The following is a 19118-nucleotide window of genomic DNA, read 5'->3' on the forward strand; positions in this document are numbered from 1 at the left end:
TCATTAGAATTTTATTTCAGAAGTAAAATGTCCTATGTGGCTGTGACTACTGTCAGGAAAACTACATTGACCCTGCAGTCTGAACACTAGTGTCTCCAGTTCTACTGCCAGCAGCTTGTAGAAGCAGTTACAACACTGCATTTCTAACAGCTCAAGCATAAAGTGATTTCACTCTGATTTCTGCCTCCCAATGGAGAGGATGCTTCATCTTGCAGTTGAATGCCTTTGCCCTGCACCAATTAATAACAGAAATTTGCACTGGTAATTTGAAATGCATGCTAGCTCAGCTGACAAGAGTCTATTGTGGCTAGTGGTGTTAGTGAAGTGTCAGATATAACTGAGATACCAAATTTATAGCAAGCTTTGTTGGCTCCCAAAGGGAAGAATGCAAGTCATTATTTACCTTTTCCAAATACTGAGTTGTGCTAACATAAATTCTGAAAAGTTTGTACTCTTTCTGTAAATATCAAAACTGATGTACTATTAAGTACTTTAGGCTGACTTTCTAAGACGCAAACTTCAAGGCATCTTTAACAATCTGAGGCTCATGCTTTCAGATGTGTGATATGAACAGCCAAGAAACTACAGACATAATTTTGATGTAGACTATTGATTTGATTCTAAAAGGTTGGTGCCATTGCCCTTCCCCCTGTGCTATTCTTTTTCAGATTAATGAGCTGTAGCATCCTCAGAAATAAACAACTTCAGTTTGCAGCTCTCTCATCTGCATAAGTTGTGATGCTAGAACCCAAGCCTAAAATGTCTGTTGCTGGTCTAACATATACAGCTGATCTGTTATGTAAAATGTGAGTAGTCCAGTTCATGTATCAAGCTTCTACTCAGTATGTGACTTGTCTGGGTCATGGAAGGAGTCTTGCATGGTTTAAATTGGATATGGACTACTGAAATGTGCCAGTGTCAACATCTGCATTTCTTCTTGCATATTGTTGAGCTACTCAAGCAATATGGGAGTATATTTCTATGTTTCAAGGTCAGTAAACACCGTGTATTAAATTTAACCACCTATGTAGGTTTATTAACTTCTGTTTGATCTTGAACATAAAGTTCAGTGGACATCTGCACCACACAATCAATGCTGAAAAGCCCGTTTATCAGTGCATCTCTATCACCTTCTGGAGTATGGTGCAGTGCCAAAGCAGTTCATACCAGTGTCAACTTCACCTGCTGCAGTTCTACCCTCCTTTGCTGTGAGAGTTGCAGATCTAGCCAAAACCTAACTGTTCTCCTCCCTGAAGTGATAGGTTTCCTGATCATGTCAGTGATTGGGTTAATCACGTTCAGTGCTAGTTGAGGGGAGAAGTGGGAAAGTTGAGTGAGGCTGCAGCAACTTGAATTTCTTCCACTTCCTATTGAAAGCAGCACCTCCTCTGTCTGCTCCTCTTCGGATTGATACATATGGAAATCATTAAATTGCTTCATATTCTGAAAATGTAACATATCTAAATTATAAAAATATAAATTAACCAGAAGATTCTTCCCATCAACAGTGGTTTTCATTTGCTCTTAAGATTTGCTGAATTTAATTCACAGAACCAAAGCAGTATGCTGAAGTGTTTTCAGGACAGGCTGTGATGCTTCCCAAGCCTTCTTGGGGTGTTTTCAAAGGCTTGATTCAGTGTTTCAAAGACTAATTTTTTCTTTTTTTTTTTTTTTTAATCTGGTCTTTATTTTTGTCTTGATATTTTACCTATAAACCTTACATCTATATAGTACAACTTGAGATGGTGGTGGGTGTTTGGTGCTTCTGTAATTTTCCTTTTTTAATCTTTCAGAACCAGAGAAATTTAAAAGCTTTTATAAGCTTTCATATTTGTTTAGAAGTTCATTATATAATTTCTTCAGAGGAAAACCAAAATTTGTAGCAATGGGAAGCATTTTTGTCCCATCTCTGTATTTCACAGATGCCCAGGATTTGGTGATTGAGTTAGAACCTCTCAGAACCTCTCAGTCACTTGGTCCAGTATTTACCAGATGAACTGTTCATAGCCTGTTTCACTTCCTGGCACTTAAGTTGCAAAGGTGGAAATTCTTTCCCCAGTGTCTCAGTGTTTGAGAAATTATTGCAAGCTGAGAAGAGTTTTTTCCTTCTTCTTTGTTGTTGTTGTTGTTGTTGTGCTGGTGGTGGTTCTTTTTGGTTGCTTGGGGTTTTTCTTGCTAAGCCATGAAGTACGCTCATTCCCTAAAGCTGTGACCTCGGAAAGATTAGACTTGGTTTAGCTCCTTCTGTCATGAGCCAACAAATGTGGGGGGAAGCTAAGTAAACAAAGTTCAGCATTTAGCTCACATCACAAAACTGCTGCTGTTTCTGACCAAGGCTCTAGCCTTAACCATCTGAACTCAAATGAGTGGGCAGTTAATTTTATTGTTTCTGTTGCTTCTCCCCAGATTGTTTAGTAAACTTCACTAGGACGATTCTTTCCTCTATAGAATGGGTATTTTTTCTGAAGCCCTTTCTCAGTACCTGGTTTCACTGTTTTATAAAGTATTTCTTTTGCCAGTTCTGCAACGTAAAAGCACAGAGCTCAGGAAGCAAGAACTCAAGCTCCCCCGAGGGCTGTTGCTGAGAAACAAAGATTAAAATAGCTAAGATTAAAACTGAAGCTAACACATGTTTTGTCAGACAAATCAAAAGAAGGTCCCTTCAATCTGGATTACAAACATTTGGAAAAAAAGTTCAATACAGCTTTGAAAAGTCCATTTGGATTAATCTTCCTGAGTGTCCTCCTGTAGTTAAACTCAGCATCTAAAGAATCTTATATAGGCCTGTGCTCATTTTCTTCTTTGAGCCCTTTCTTAAAAACAGACCACAACAAACCACGGAGTGGCATTTTTTCTGCATATTAATTGTAAATTAAGACTAAACTGTAATGTTTAACAAGCTAGTGAAAAAAAATTTGATCTAGTTTTCACTTGAATTTACAGAATCTGATTGAGTTGGGGGGGAAATGTCTAAGACTTAGTAACTTGTCAGTTTCTAAAGATGAAACTAAGGTATCTTTGTAGAAATAGCTATTCCACATATCAAATACAGTTTTGAGTAATTTTAGAGTAATTTTAGGCAAACGTTTGAGGTAAATTAATTTCGAAGATAAGTGGCACCATAGCGTCCTCTTGTGGTCCTTTAATGTCTAAGCTGTGACATGTTTTTCACGACAACAGAAGCGAGATTTGCAGTTGCAGTTAGCATACAAGCTCCTATGTAAGTATAATGTGACCTTTCCTTGCCTTATTTTTCTCCTGGAAATGGCATATAGGGGATTGCACATCCCATCTCCCACAGGCTTTTACTACTCTGTTCCAAATTCTTTACATGTGGAAGTATGCATTGCGGTCCTCTCCAAAGGACGTTTTTCAGCACTGCTTGTCCTTGTCAACAGTGAAGTAGATCCTGATCGTTGTTAGTGAGAAACCTTTGCAGCCAGGTTGCCAGTTTCCGGCCTGCTTTGTCCACAAGGCTGGCGTCATCCTCGGATGTGGGGAAGCAGGAATGTGCTGAAAACAGAAGTTCACTACTGGCCATGAACTTGCACAATTTCTGTCAAGGCTGACGTCCAGGGAAGCTGTACCTTGGCAGTGTCAATTTTTGTTTTGTTATTTTTTCCAGCGGTCACCTCTGAGCTATTTGTCACTCAGGTTTCACTCCAGTGGGAAAAAAATCTTTGAAAACAATAAGTAATATTTACAGATCCACTGCTGTGCCAATCCCAGCTTTTTTTTTACAGAGTTTTAAATATCTGTATTTACGCTTTTACAAACATGCTGGCTTCAAAACTTGCAAGTATTTTACAACTGTATGGGAGATAACTGAGCAAGGTTTAAGTTTCCCAGAGTTTTTTTTACTTGGTTAGATCTATGCTGTCTATAAATCTGCAAACCCTACTTCTGTTCTAACTGGAATACATTATTTTTTTTTTTTTTTCTGGGATGCTACCCTGCTACTAACTTGAGGAGCCAGGATATCTTGGAAATACTTTGCATGTCATATGGTTTAGAAATGTCTTGTGGCTTCAAAGTGTAAGCTCACAGATTGTTCCACTGAGACAGAGGAGAGAAGCATTATACTGGTCTGCAATAATAGCAGAGGTACAATATAACTGTACCAACAGCAGAATACAAGTATTCCACTCAAGTTTCATGTGTTTTGGATAAATGCATTTTGAGTGTTATCTCTTAGGCTTCCAGGGCAGTGTGTCCTGTGCATATACCTCTAAGCAAGCCATGTGTTCTTCCTGGGGACATAAACATTACAGACAGCAACAGCAGTAACTGGGCAGGTCATTCTACCAATGAGGCATTTCAAAGCTTCATTTACAGAAAGCTAATTTAAACTTTCTACAAAGCTTTTTGAGGTACCGCATTATTATGAAGAGCTCCAAACAGTGTTAGGGGCAACACAATTTTACAGATGAATAGAAAGAAATTTTGAGAATGATACTTTTTGCTTGGCCTTTATTTTTACAGTCAGAAAAAATAAACTAGTTTGTCTAAAATTAGCTATCCTCTCCTGACATTCAGGAAGGGAAGGTAAGAAAAGCTGTCCTCAAACAGTTTCAGATACTGGGTCATCCTATTCTTAAACAAATGGCAAATCATTTTTACCAAGGGTTTGAAGCAGTGTTACATTTTGTTGTTTGAGGTTTTATCATATCTTTCAAGTCTATAAGCAAATAATTACTCAAAAGCTCATTTATAAGGGCCTTCTGATGTGTGATCCCTTTGTGAGGGCTGAGGCAGCCTGTTCCCTCTACTATATCCTTAAAAGTGATCCCTAAAGCTGATATTAATTCTATGTTCACTTTCTCCTAGCATGACTGTATAAGCATGACATGAGAACTTGTGAATTGCTGTCTGCCAGGGAAGGGATGAAACACCCTGCATATGTAAGTCAAGTTAATTTTTGAGACAGCAGATGCAGCATGCAGTCACCATCTTGTGCTGGGCTGTAAAAGCCAAGCTGCCTTTTTTTGAATGCTTGAGTGTTGCCCCCTGTAATAAGAAGTGTTCAAGCAAACTCAGCTTGAGTGCCTGCCCTAAGGATTTCTGTAAGACTCTTCAGCAGTTTATCAAACTGCTCTTCTAGAAGACTTAGAGTTTCTCACACAATCTTTTTGAGTCACATGGCATAGTTGTTCACTGTGAAAGCATACTGACCTTTCAGCTAGAAGCTTATACCCACTTAAGGTAGTTCACAAATACCCAGTGGCTTACTAATTAAGAACTGAACTGTGTCTTTACTTACATGATTTGTCTGTTACAAACAATTTTAAAAGCAGCTCCTGGCTGTGTATCAGACATCATGAACTTGCTAATGTTTAGACTGCTGATTTCACTGCTGCTGTTACTGTACACTAGAGTACCAACAATTCAGGCCTTTTCTCATCTTGTAAGCCTTGACTCTGCTAAGTTGGTCTTAATGTTTTTCCCAGTGAAACCACAAGATGTTTGTTTAGAAGTGCAGTTTTTCTCTGTTGGGGGTGGGGATATGTGGTGTGCAGAGGCAGAGAAAAAAAAAAGACATTAACATTACTCTCTCTGCTCTTTTATTTTCACTGACCAGTCTGTACCCATATGAAATAATAATCCCAAATTCCATTTAGCTTTGTAGAAAAGAGGTAATTATTTTCAACCCCATTAGACAGTAATGTTGTCTCAGGTAAATGCTATAGTATTGTAGATCATTTCAACCTCATATTCATATCAGACAACTTCTAAGTTTACAATGGCTACTCAAAGTAACAATCAGTATTCATACTCAGGAGGTGGGGAACAAACAACAAACAAAAGTCAATCACCCGGGTTGAAATTTCAGTTCTCTTACAAACCAGTTGCTAAACAACAAAGTTGAAATGGGTAGATAAATTCTTATCTTTCACCATGGGCTTTCCACAAGTCAGTAAAGAACCATTGTCGTTAGACAAAAGAAGTATTTTTGCTTCAATAAACTTGAATAGTTTCCTAGGGCTAAATTCTCTCCTAACAAATTTGGATATAGTTTCCATTCCAGAGAGGGGAGTTGCTGGTATATGTGCAAGAGCTTAATTTTATTTATTTTTTCCCCCTCATGGGGTACAATTTCATTGCCATTGATTCCATGATATTAAAACATTTTGTGGTGGCATAGATGCATTTTTTGGTACCTAAAGTACCTGTAGTGACAGGACAAGGGGTAATGGGTTAAAACTTAAACAGGGGAAGTTTAGATTGGATATAAGGAAGAAATTCTTTACTGTTAGGGTGGTGAGGCACTGGAATGGGTTGCCCAGGGAGGCTGTGAGTGCTCCATCCTTGGTGGTGTTCAAGGCCAGGTTGGATGAGGCCTTGGGTGGCATGGTTTAGTGTGAGGTGTCCCTGCCCATGGCAGGGGAGTTGGAACTAGATGATCTCAAGGTCCTTTCCAACCCTAACTATTCTATGATTCTATGATTCTAAAGACAGCAATCTAAAGTCTTGCCAGACCTGCTTTCAAAAGCAAGATGAGAAGGAAGAGCCCAGTTTAATTCTTTTTCCTGAATAAGCATGACTCCAAAAACATTGACTCATGAGATTTCTTTCTTATAATCCCTGTTTCCTTTTTCTAGGACAGTTTACTTAGACCAGACACTTCCACTCAAAAGCTTTACAAAGTGGAAAACAGGAAAGATGACAACAGAAGACTAGGTATGAACTAACTTGCTTAAGGGTGAATTATCATGTCATCCTTTTTCTATATAAAATTCTTTGCACCCCATTAATTAATACTGAATTTTCTTGTTTTCTTGGTGAATTCTAGCTTATTAGGTCATACTTATTATAAATACAAATGAAACATAATTCAAGCAAAGAGAGTTAAACAGAAAATGCTACTTTTTGGCCAATTCTTAGACCTTCCTCCAGGGAAAAAATATTGCTGGAGATAAGACAGTGCACTAAGAGGTGCATCAGGATGTTTCCAGTATGTCAGAACTAATGCTTCTAAGATTAACAGAAATGCTTTCTAGATGATCAATATTGGCCTAACTTGCCCAAAGAAATTGCTGGTAAAATGTCACAGTGCGACCGTATTTACAAATGTGCTCATTTTAGGGTTACTGGGGAAAAAAAAATTACAAACAAATAAAACAAACAAACAAAACCCCCAAAAAACCAAAAACCCCACGTCCCACCCTAGATTTTCAAGATACTGCGAGTTTTGAATAGAGGGAAATCTGGCTTTTTATTTATATCCTCCAAAACTGAGGAGGCTTTTATTGAGATACGCATGGCCACATGGAGATGACTGCTGTTTAACAGAGCAGTGAGCCAAAAGTAAAATGTAGGTTAGAGGAAAGCACAGGAGTCTTAAGTCTTTCCACGTGTCTGAGCATTACTAAGAGGTGTAATTGCTTTGGTTTCCCTAGAAGTGGTCTACCAGCAAGTTTGTGTTAAGTGAACTGAGAGACTTGTACCACCCTTTGGCAGCAGCCACTTCACAGCATGGATCCTTCTTGTTTATTTCAAACTACAACTAATTAAAAGTAGACTTACTACTCAGTTCTTGTGAACAAAGTATTCTCCCTCTTGTTTTTTCTCTTCCGCTCATTACATGTTCCTCTTTCTCCCAGTGACCTGGGAGTTGTTGTGTCAAAAATGCAGGACTAAGTTCAGAAAGCTGGTTTTGAGTACAAGACGTGTCTGGTGTTACCCTTTTCCTCTGGTCCAAGTTTTATGTTCTCCCATAGCCTCCTAGGCAACTGAACATCAAAACTTAGACCAGTACTGGATTGACTTGTCACTGTACACAGATTTCTTGATTAAGGACTACTTCAGCAAAAAATCTACAGAAGTAGTTTAAGATGATATTTCATGGCAGAATGCACAAACTCTTCCCTAGAGCTTTTTTCTGATGATTATGTAATGCATTGAAAAGGGATCCTTCTACTTCCAAGGCCAGCTTTCAAACACAGACAATAAACAGCATTATCAACCATTAATTCATGTTTAAACTCCATGTGAAGACTACCATATATGAAACAAAGGACGTATATGAAACAAAGATACCCATTGCTGGTGTCAGCTTTTTCAAATGTGGAAGCAAGCCTGAATTTTGCTCCCTCAGGGCCGAGATGTTGAAAGGCCTTCCTGACACCCAGGCGCTCACCCCACTGCATCCTTAGTGGGACAGAACAATGATGCAGTCTTGGCTCTCAGGCCCTGCCTGAGCATCAGGCCACAGTTCATCTGCCCCTGCAGTCTGCCGCCCTAGCAACTGTTTGCTCTGCATAGAGCTGGAAATATGCTTGGCTCCAGCCTGCATCCAAACAGCCCCAGTGCAGGATTTTGCCCCCACTCCCCCCACACCTTTTGTGCAGCTGGCTCCATCAGGCCTGCCTCGTTTGACACGTTACTTCTGAGGGTTTCATGCAGGCAGAGGAGACAGCGAACACCATAGAATCCGCCCTCCCCACCCCTGCTACCGCCCACAGGCACAGGAAGCAGGGACAGCTGCCGCATCTGAAGTTAATGATAACTTGCGTAAACATACACACCCTCTGGGGAGATGGTGCGTCTTCCACTGGTTGGTGGTCAGCCCAAACCCGGGGTTTAACGGTCTGCTGGGAGTCGCGATTATTTGTAATTGCTGCGCCCCGCTCCCTCCCGGCCCCGCGGGAGGGTCCCTCTTGCCCATGTTCTCCTCACACCACCCCTCAAAGGGGTCCGTGACCACCCGGCCGCTGACAGGAAGGGAACAGGGTACCCTCCGGCGGCAACCGCCAGGAGAAACGACTTCACCCGACGCGGCCTCTTTCGGCCTCCCTGGGGATTACCCCCATTCAGTCCCCAGGGCCACAACCCTCCCCGCACCTCTCCGGCTCAGCAAATGGCCAGGGCACGGCGAAGGGAAATTTCCGCCCTGAGGCGACCCGGCAACGCTGGCAAGGGAGTCCGCCCCTCCACTCCCCGCCCCGCTCCCACCGCCCCTGGGCCCGGCTCCTGTCACGATGACTGCGGGAGTAAGGCTCGCCCTTCGCCGCGCCGCCTCGCAGCCTCCGGCCCCTCCCCCGCGGCCCCGCTGCTGAGCGCGCCCGCCCGGAGGAGCGACCCCCCCCTTCCCTGTGCCCGGCCCTCGCTGTGGGGCGGCCCCGGTCCCGGCCTGCCCGCCCGCCCGCTGGCCAGGGGCGGCCGCCGTCGCCGGAGCGACTCGCCGCCGCGGCGCTCGGAGGGGAATGGGTGGAGTTGAGGAGCGCGGTTTCCTGAGAGGAAGTGACCGCACGGGGCAGGAATGCGCCGCCGGCTCCGCGACGCATCCCGCCTGCCTCGCTGCGGTGCCGCGGGAAGCCTCCGCCGTCGCGCCAACCATGCCGCACTTCACCGTAGTGCCGGTGGAGGACAAGCACCGCGCCGAATACGACAGCGTAGAAGGGCTCAGCTGGGTGGACTACCGGGAGCCGGCCGCGGCTCCCGCCCCTGGGGACTCCTACGACACTGTCAGCTCTGACGGTGAGTGAGCACGGCCGGGGCTGGGGCGGCGGTACCGGCCGCTCTCGGGGAGGGGAGCCCGGGACGAGCCCGGTTGCCCCGCGCCGCTCCGCTCCCGCCGTCCGCGGCAAAGGCGGGGGCTGTTGTAGCGGATCTCGGGGACCGTAACTGCCAGCATTGTCGGGCCGGGCCGAGCGGTGGCGGCGCAGCCCTCGGGATGCAGAGGAGCCGAATCGGGCCCGCTCCGGACGCGCCCTGGGATTCTCTCCGCCCCGCAGCACTTGTTGATGATAGCCCAGAGTGCGGCGGGCAGCGGGGCCCGAGGAGGGGGGCGGGCGTTATCGTTGCTCCTACAAACTGCAGCCTGTGAAGCTGATAAGAGAGTGGGGAGATACGCTCCAATAGTTTCAAAGCTCCACTGCAAAAATATACCGGTGATAGAATTCGGTTAAATTAGACGATTCGCAGGTGGCTGCTTTTCTTTCTTATGTCATCTTAACCGCCTACCTAGCTAGGGCTCTCCCTCTGACCGGGCCCTCCAATTTTACAGCATGCCTGTTGTGTCTGTGTGGCTCTCACAACCGCTCCTGCTAGGCAGAGCTGCTTTTTGTTAGCGGTTAATTTATTCCAACTACAGAAGAGGATCACGTAAGTAGGAGGGGATTGGGATGGTGAGAAGTGCATTCTTTAATTAGGCAGCTAATATCAGTGCTTAGACTGTCTTGGTGTTTTGCTGTATCTTTTAAGTATAAATCAATTTAATTACAGCGACTGTTTCTAGAGAGAAAATGAAGGGCGCATAGATTTTGGAAAGTGGAGTAGTTCTGGTAAAGGGTTGTTTTAGCTGCCCATGAGGATCTGTTTCTCTTTTGTGCCATGGTTTTGTCTAGTTCTGTAACCTTTAGGAAGAGGATCTTCTCATAGGCTCAGTTGATGAATCTGGGTTGCCCTCTGTGAATCATGCGTGACTCTAGGCAACAAAAGAAGAAGCAGTAAACACCTGACCTGTTCGTCCTTGCCTGTGCAGTCAAACTTTTCTGACTGCAAATAATCCCCTGCACAGTAATCCCTGAAGGGAGCCTGCACTGCTCAGGCCTGCCTTAAGGAAGACAGCAGTGTTATTTTTCTGAGTAATACTCAACTGTCATGAGATCAAGGTCCAGTTCCTGCCTTCCCACCCTGTTCAGTTTTCTGTGAATCTGTGCTTCCATCTCCAGTATACCATTTCTCCCCCCACACACACTTCCTTTGCATAGTTTTGAAAGGAATTTTAGATTATGTATACCAAACAGCTTACATAAGCCTAATGCTAATTGTGCCAGTTCTAGCATGGGCATTTTGGAATGATGAGTGGTAGATGCTTTTCCCAATTGGTCTGTTATCACAGACAATTTGAGGTTCTAGCCCTGAAGTCTATGCAGGGCCTTGATTTTAGAAAAGGTTCTACTCTCAGGTTTCTGAGAGTATGTGTATGAAAGTAACCAGGTGTTTTTCACCCATCTCAGCAGGTTGAGGTGGAGACATCATGGGGTACTTTCCCATTAGCTAGCTTTGGCAGTGGGTTGGTACATGTGACTTGTGGAAGCTATGGGCATGGTGGATCAAGGAAAGTCCACTCAAACTGCCTGTTGTTTGGGTATGAGACTTCCTGCAGGATGTGTGCGAACAACACTCTTCAAGATACTCAGCTCCATGTCACAGTCTGTCAGTAGCTGGCAAGCTGTGGTCTAAGTACTGCTGAATAGCACAGAACCCTGCTGCTGGAAGTTAACTTAGTCTCTTTATTTTAGAACTGATAAATATCTAGTAACTTCTCTGTTAATATATGGTAGTCCTGTTTCTGTTTGAACTTTAACTGCCTTCTATTTTTTAATTTACTTTCACAGTAATTAAGAAGTGTTTCATATCCTCAGGGTGTACCTATAAAGGTATGGTGTCTTGCCTACCTGTACTGACAAGCATGTTCTTCCGCATGACCCTTTTCTGCCTCTTCCTAGGTTTCTTGGGGTTTATGGCTCTGTAGAGGGGAATCGGAACTCCAGTGTGTTAAACCTTTTGTTTTTGGTGCTTTTTTCTACATCCTGTGCAGAGTACCATAACCTCTCATACGCGGGAACATTGGTAATATGACATGGTGGAGATGGAAGCTTCTTCTGAAAACAGTATCTGGCAGCTGTTTAACACTGGCTGGAGCCTGCAGACTGGAGGGAAGGAAGTGACTCTCCAGAGTCTTCTGTGGCAGCTGATTATGGGGCTCATGGAGGGATTTGTTGGTGTTGGTGATGCCCCTGGTTGCAGATAACGTGAACTTTGTTTGACTTGAGTGCACAGTTCTAGAGTTCTAGGCTGTGGCCCTATTGAAGTACATACAATTCTTACTGGCAATACATGAATGCACACAGAGCTGCCTGAGCAGTGCCATTGTCCAGGCTTTCTGCTTGATTGAGTGGTGCCGCCACAGTCAGGGTAAGGGATTGGTTGGAGTTGTTCTGGTCAGTCTTCCTCAGAGAAGATTTTATTTTATCAGCTTGCCATTCAGAATCTTATTTAAAGACTTCTTCAGTTAAACTGATTTGATTGAAGATGGGTTAGAGGGACTCATTAATGGTCTTTAGAGTATGGTCTGTCTTGCTAGTTAACTGTAGCTGCTCTGTAAAGGTGTACGTAGTAGTGGCTTTGTTGTCCAGTGCTCCTTCCACAATCTCTTAGACTGTTGCTTATGATTCTGACAGATTCTTATTTCACTGACCTTTTCTCTCCAAACTTTGTCATAGCCTGTTTTTTTAATGTTTTCCTCTCAATTTTGCTTTATTTAGGATGTCAGCTGTCAAGTAATATGGTGTCTATTATAAACACTACAGACATGAAACCATTCTGCAATAGAATTTGGCAACCATTTCCATAAAACATTAGTCAGTGTGCAATAATTTAGCCTTCCCAGATAGCTCCAGTGCTTGCTTGTGAAAAAATCAGCCTTTATTTTCTAAGCAGGTTCCACTGACTGCCAGTGCTTGTAATAGATTTTGGCATCTTCCATTTAGAAAAAGAAGTACAAAGAATTATCCTGTGATCCTATGATAAACATGTGAGCTCTGCTTTGTGGATCGGCAGGGATGAGAAATGTGAAGTTGGCATCCCTTCAGTCTTTGCAATAATGCCAGCATGTTAGGTTGGGTACACAGGGTAAGAAGAGGGACAGTGGGGCCTGAATAGAGGTTAAAAAATCCAAGCTTTGCTTTAATAGGAATCTCAGCTCCACAGTGATGGTACACTCTGTTAACCAAAGTATGACAATGTCATGTGTCCTGTGGGAAGTTATTTATCTTCCTTTGACTGTTGTTTGTGGAAATGAGACTCTAATCAGCTTGGTGTCACTAACCAGCTTTGATCAGCAGCCACCCTTGGTTTTTGCCAAGGAATTGCTCTGTTTGTGTTCCAGTTGTCATATGGCTTCCTTTCAGCCCAGAGTTTTCTAACTAGACTTGAAGACCTTTTCCTCATGCGTACAGTTTGCTTCTGCACTTTCAGAGCCCTTGTGCAGCAACAGATTATGCTGGTCATTTAAAGTAAGCTATTTAGGAGAAGATGTGATGTGATGGCATCTGATGTGATGGCAGTGTACTTTTACTTTCATCATCTTCCTGGTTCACTGATTTTTAATTTGTAGTAACTTACCAGTAGAGGTTTTAAGTCTTTTGCAAGACTTGAAATAAAGGTCATATAAAATGTCTGATGATACGTTCAATGGGGATACATAAATAATTCAAAAATTCATTTTTAAAGCACTTCATTCTTACATGTAGGTGTTTTGGCAAAGTCCAGAGATAAAACAAAGTTAGTTATATATTTGAATTAGGTACTCCAGCTAAATAGGGGTGACAGAAACGTGTGCGGATATATTTTAGACTATATTAAATTTAAGAACTTCTAGCAGCAGTGTGGGTAAATGATGCTGTTACAGTAGTCATAGCAGGATATTTTTGCATAACATCGGTAGCATCTACATCTTTCAGCATTTTTCATGTTGCCTCAAAACTGCAGAAAGAAGTCCTGGAGGAGTGAGCCTGGGGAGGAGCTGAGGCAGAAGAAACTCTGAATTGTCTGGGAGGAAAGAAAATAACCTGAGAATAGAAACCAACTAATACTAGTGAACTGTCTTTTCTAGTGATTTGTTTATTATTGTCTTGCTGAAAATGGTGTGGAAACTACATCTTCTTCAATTTAGTTGCATTTTGAATGAGGAAAAAGCTTTTTTTTTCCCTGTTCTGTTAAGCTTGGAATCTGTTTTTCCTCTCTATAAAGTTTAATGTGCAGATTTGGATATATTAAAGGTATCCTGTCAGTACTGAATATGTCAATATTTGTTCCTGTTCCATAAAGGATACTTGTGAGGTACTTGTAGGATACACAGCAATGGTTATAACTCAAAATGAAAGGGGCCTCAGCAGCAGGGATGTCCTTGTGAAGTCCTGTATTCTTTTTTTCCCCTGTTTGTGCACTTGGCAATTAGCACGGCACTGATAGCAGTGCTAAACTCCAGAATGCTTTTTCAATAATACAGGTGCATAGATAAGTGCACCCTAGCTGCAGATAAGGAGAGATAGGAGTCTGGTATGTGGAAAATGAGAGTGGAGAAGTGCTTTGTGACATAACCAGCTGTTCATGACACTTGAGAAGAGGTGATGCATACTTTATAGTCTGTAAGCAAACTAATTTCTCTGAGAAGGTCATTTTGGTAGAGCCCATGGTGGGTACCTCAAGTTTATTTTTAGCAGCATTCCAGTGTTACAAGGTTTAATCCTTCTATTAAAATGCTTGTCTAGGAAAATAAATAAGTTCATGTTACTTTATAAACTGTTACTTTTGCTAAGCATGTCTCTCATACCTCTTCTAATTTGTGCAGTGATTAAGACAGAGCTGGAGAGGCTGCAGCTCTCTGGTACCAAGATAGTGGTGCCAACTGCTGACAGCCAGGAAACTCAACTAAATACACAGGCATTTTTGTGGTTTCTGTGGTAATTCAGTTATCTGGGAGAGCTCTGGGAAAGAACTTTGTGATGCATGTAAGTGATCTGAAAGCAACTCCTGTAACTATGTATGTGTGGGTTTTTATTTTGCAAAAACCCTAAAGATAAAAAACAAAACCAAACAATCCTCTGCTGGTGTTCTGTAGCTGTTGATTTTTCTGTGTTTCAGAGAGCACCTGTATAGAAGGCTAAGGTATTGCGCATGAGAAGAAGGGGATTTTCCATCTAATTTTACCTGTAAATGCTCATTCATTTTGCTAAATGCACATTTCAAACTTTTGTTGGGACTAAGTTTGGAGTTTTTTTTACATGCTGAAGTTTTATCTTTGAGTCAATCTCTGCATTTTTCCTAAAGAAATTAAAATAAATTTTGAGGCTTCTTGCACTGTGTTTGAAATGTATATGTCTCTCACATATAAAATTGTGTGTTATTCAATATCCCTTTACAAATCTCTTCAGTGTTTCACTTCCTTAAAGAAAATAATGGCATTTCCTTTCTTTTCCCCACTGCAACAAAAATCAAAGAATACACTCTTCAATGTAAAGTTTAAACTTGGCTTTTGCTCTGAAGTTCTCTGTAGAATGGAGATTAAGGTACTTTGCAGCCTCATTGACTAGGAAATGTAGCCAAACATAATAAATGCAGTTCGCTGAAGTTAAAGTTCAACAGCCACCTTGAGGAACATCAAAGTTAGGGATCACTGCTTTCTTCTTAAGTGCCTGTAACAGAATGGGGAGTGACACCCAGTACTACAGGAAGATAAAAGCTGTGTATGGTGAGTTTCCCCTTCCAAGACCAAGTTATGGATTTATACTAATTCTTGACTGTGATGTAACAAAGAATTTGTTGTGCAGACTGATATATATTACAGAAAAATTGCTATTGGCACCAATATATGGGAGCAAGAGTTATTTGATCTCAAGAAGTTGTGTCTTCAGCTTGGTGGTTCAGGGTTTTTCTTTAAATACTTTGATCTGAACTATGAAGAAAAAAATGCATAATTTTAAAACATGTTCTAAAGCCCATTGGATTTACATTTTAGGGGTGGTTCATTGTCTTCAGTAACCTTTGAATCAGAAATTTTTAATCTCTTAATTGTACTGACTTTTATTCTCTCAGAGAGTTCAGTATTTTTTATTTAGTAAGACCTCTTTAAGTATTAGTTTTCAATAGGCATCTGTTTAAATGATGCCAAGTGATCCCTTAGCAATGAGTAGTGCTGTTCTTCTTTCAGTTGAGCTGCTTTGGGTGATTCCTTTCAGTATACTTGGATTTTGTCATGCATAGAGAGCTGTGCATCTTTCACGGTGGCTGCTGTAGTAAATGCCAAGCAAACAATACCTTCTTTTTAAGCAAGCAAAATAATGAAATACCATACATAAAAAAAAATTAAGTTTTCTAGCAAAATTAAATACTTGACAAACATTTAATATCTTCTGTTGCTAACTGTAAATAGTCTACGTGACCAAGAAAAATACAGCTCTTATAATGTATGTAGGTTTAAAGTTCTCTGGATTTTGGATGTGATAGAATTTTGTGTACTGCTGTGTGATAGATGTCCCCTTCTGCCAGCCTTTGCACACCTACCCAGGGGTTATTTTGTAGGCTCTCTACTGCCTGTTTGTCCTCATGGCTCTTACTTCAAGCATTGTTTCCTGAGTCAAACTTCTGAACCATGAAAAGAAGTTACTGGAGTTAAAGAAGTAGTATTTTTTCCTCACAGGTCATGTGATAAGATAGTAGATTTTGTGGTAGGTATTTGGTTTGGCATGGAAAAGAAGACAAGAAGACTGTTTTTTGCTTACCAGCAGTGTTAATTCATGTCTGATCAACAGAGGTATAGGTTAGAATGGTTCTGTTTTTCTGGTGGTTTGTTTTTTGGTTTTTTTTTTTTTTTTTTTTTTTTTTTTTTTTTTTTTTTTTAACATTTTCATTGCTATTAAAGGAACTTGCTGGAATTTTTTTTTTTTTTACTCATCTTTTGGTCTTCATTCTGCTATGTGGGACCTAGTGGTGCAGTTCGATGTGCAGAATAAAGAAGGACAGGGACCTGCTGGAGAGAGTCCAGCGCAGGGCGACAAAGATGATTAAGGGAGTGGAGCATCTCCCTTATGAGGAAAGGCTGAGGGAGCTGGGTCTCTATAGTTTGGAGAAGAAGAGACTGCGGGGGGACCTTATTAGTGTATATAAGTATATAAAGGGGGAGTGTCATGAGGATGGAGCCAGGCTCTTCTCAATGGCAAACTATGATAAGACAAGGGGTAATGGGTATAAACTGGAACACAAGAGGTTCCACTTAAACTTGAGAAGAAACTTCTTCTCAGTGAGGGTGACAGAACATTGGAACAGGCTGCCCAGGGGGGTTGTGGAGTCTCCTTCTCTGGAGACATTCAAAACCCGCCTGGACACATTCCTGTGTAACCTTATCTAAGTGTTCCTGCTCTGGCAGGGGGATTGGACTGGATGATCTTTTGAGGTCCCTTCCAATCTCTAACATACTGTGAATAAAGCTGTAATTGCCCAGAAAGAGCTCGGACTCAATTAGCTTACGCATGACTGTGGAAGGCTGATAACTTGGATGTATTGCCAAGTTAGCTATGCTTTGCTGGCTAGAGGCAGCCTAAGACCTGTTGGAAATGTAAATTAAATGGCATTTGTTGAGAAGAAGATGAGAAGCCAGTGCCAGGCTGGGGTGGGCAGCTGGGGGTCAGGAGCGAAGGAAGAGGTTGCTGGTACTAAGTGAGGGGACAGTCATCATTCCACCCTTTTATTGGTGGTCACAGTGCTCTGACAGACAACTGGAAAGCTCATTTGCAAGGCTTAGCAGCATTTCCAAAGGTATTCAGATTCTGGGTTTGCTTCATGTCCCCTGGAAGCTTCAAGGTCCATCCCCTTGAATCCAGAATGCTGAATTTGCCTTCTCCCTGTTTCACCTAAGTGACCTGCATTGTCTTAGAAGCCCAGCTCTTCCATTGATTGGCATGTGGTGTATAATATTAGTATGTAATCCATCAGTTACTTTGAAAATGAGAATCAAAGCTGTAAGCTGGTGTTGGAAGCTGGTTTTCAGGCAACTGTAGCAGAGATTGTATAAGATCCTGGGAGAGGAGAGATGATGCAGAGCTGTGTTTAGGCAGACGCATGCCATACTATGTATAGGTTCAAGCTAATTATGCCTGAACAAAACTGTATGTGTGTTTTTTTTCTAAAGTCTAATTGCCCGCCTTGATTTTCATCTCTGACCAGTAGCCAGCAATTTCTTGAGTTTCTCATCTGAGGGATTCAGAACACCGTTCAATGATTACAAATACCTCCTGATCATGAAATAGGTTAGACATCCAAACTTTTGCCTCTCAGTTATATGTCAAAGGGGAAAAAAGGATTTTTATGGCGTGCCATTAGAAGCTGCCCGTTTGCTGAGTTAGAGTAACTCCTAAGGGGGGTAAACTTGTTTAAGCTTGCAGTTGCATGCTTTAAATTGCTGATTGCTGCAGTAAAACATAATTTTAATGCCCTGGAGTATAATTACTTCTCATAAAATTATCTGTAGCAATACTACTTTGTGTTATGACCCTGTCTCTGCTTGCAAGCTGAGCAGCCCTGAACTTAGTTACTGTGTTCAAAGTCCACCTCTGTATTTCCATGGAAGAGATCACACCTGAGTCAGGACTTCAAGTAATTCAAGAAGATGCTGTAGGTGCTGCTGTTTCTGATGGAGGACAGCACATTACTGTTTCTTGTATGCCTTCTACCTTTGCATTCAGGAGCTTTGCCTTCCTGATCCACTTCTGTGTAATATAACTGATGTAATTTTTGCTGCTACTTGCTATTGTATGTACCCAGAACTGATGCAAAGGGCAGAGTTAGAAGTTCTTTAGTGGTTGTAGATCTGATTTAAGAACCTACTACTCTTTAGTATTTTCATCTGTCTTCTGCTAAGGTTTTCACTGTTCAGTCTGTGATTTTTCAATATGAAGTGTTCAGCAGCAATACCACTTTTCTGTCTCTCCCCCCGCAGGATCCCTTCTCCCTTGGTTCATATTGATAAGACAAAGGGGAATGGCTTTAAGTTGAAAGAGGAGAGATTTAGATTAGATATTAGGAATAAATTCTTCCCTTTGAGACACTGGCACAGGTTGCCCAGAGAAGCTGTGGCTGCCCCATCCCTGGCAGTGCTCAAGTGCAGATTGGTCAGGGCTTGGAGCAACCTGGTCTAGTGGAACATGTCCCTGCTCATGGCAGGGGGTTGGAGCTGGATGAGCTTTAAGGTCCCTTCCAACCCAAACCAATCTGTGATTCTGTGATATTTGTGTTCTGCACCCTGTGCTGGGGCATAATCTCCAGGGCACATCTGGTTTTAGAGCATCACAAGCCAATTCTTGCCAAGTTTATCCAAACTTGGTTCCCACATGGATATAACATATCTTGGCTGCTTTGCCTGAGCAGACACAAACCATTCACTTTTTGATGTTCCAGAGAATGCGATGGAAATGTTGGGGGTTTATTTCAGGAATATTGCAGCAGGTCCCTGAAATTAACATGAAGGCAGGTATAGCTGGGCCATGCTTGATAAATCCCAACACTGAATAACCAGACACTGGGATGATTATCTGCATTGTGTCAAGATGTCTTCT

The 19118-nt window shown here is 42.1% G+C and overlaps 1 protein-coding gene across 4 annotated transcripts in view; it reads left to right on the forward strand.

Moving 5' to 3' along the window:
* Positions 1 to 9203: 9203 nt before the first annotated feature.
* SLC12A4 (solute carrier family 12 member 4) overlaps positions 9204 to 19118 on the forward strand; it is a gene marked incomplete at its 5' end in the record, with an annotated part of 51594 nt that continues 41679 nt past the window's right edge. For 2 of the 4 annotated variants that reach the window (XM_080638518.1, XM_080638520.1), the window contains one exon: positions 9338 to 9477. Coding sequence is in view for 1 of the 4 variants with exons in the window: in XM_080638517.1 (XP_080494643.1) it covers positions 9204 to 9477 (274 nt within the window). Of the gene's footprint in view, positions 9478 to 9864; positions 10105 to 19118 lie in introns of those variants that run through there. The other 2 variants (XM_080638517.1, XM_080638519.1) reach the window with 2 other exon arrangements.

This window comes from Psittacula echo (assembly GCF_963264785.1).
Source record: "Psittacula echo genome assembly, chromosome: Z".
Lineage (NCBI taxonomy): Eukaryota > Metazoa > Chordata > Aves > Psittaciformes > Psittacidae > Psittacula > Psittacula echo.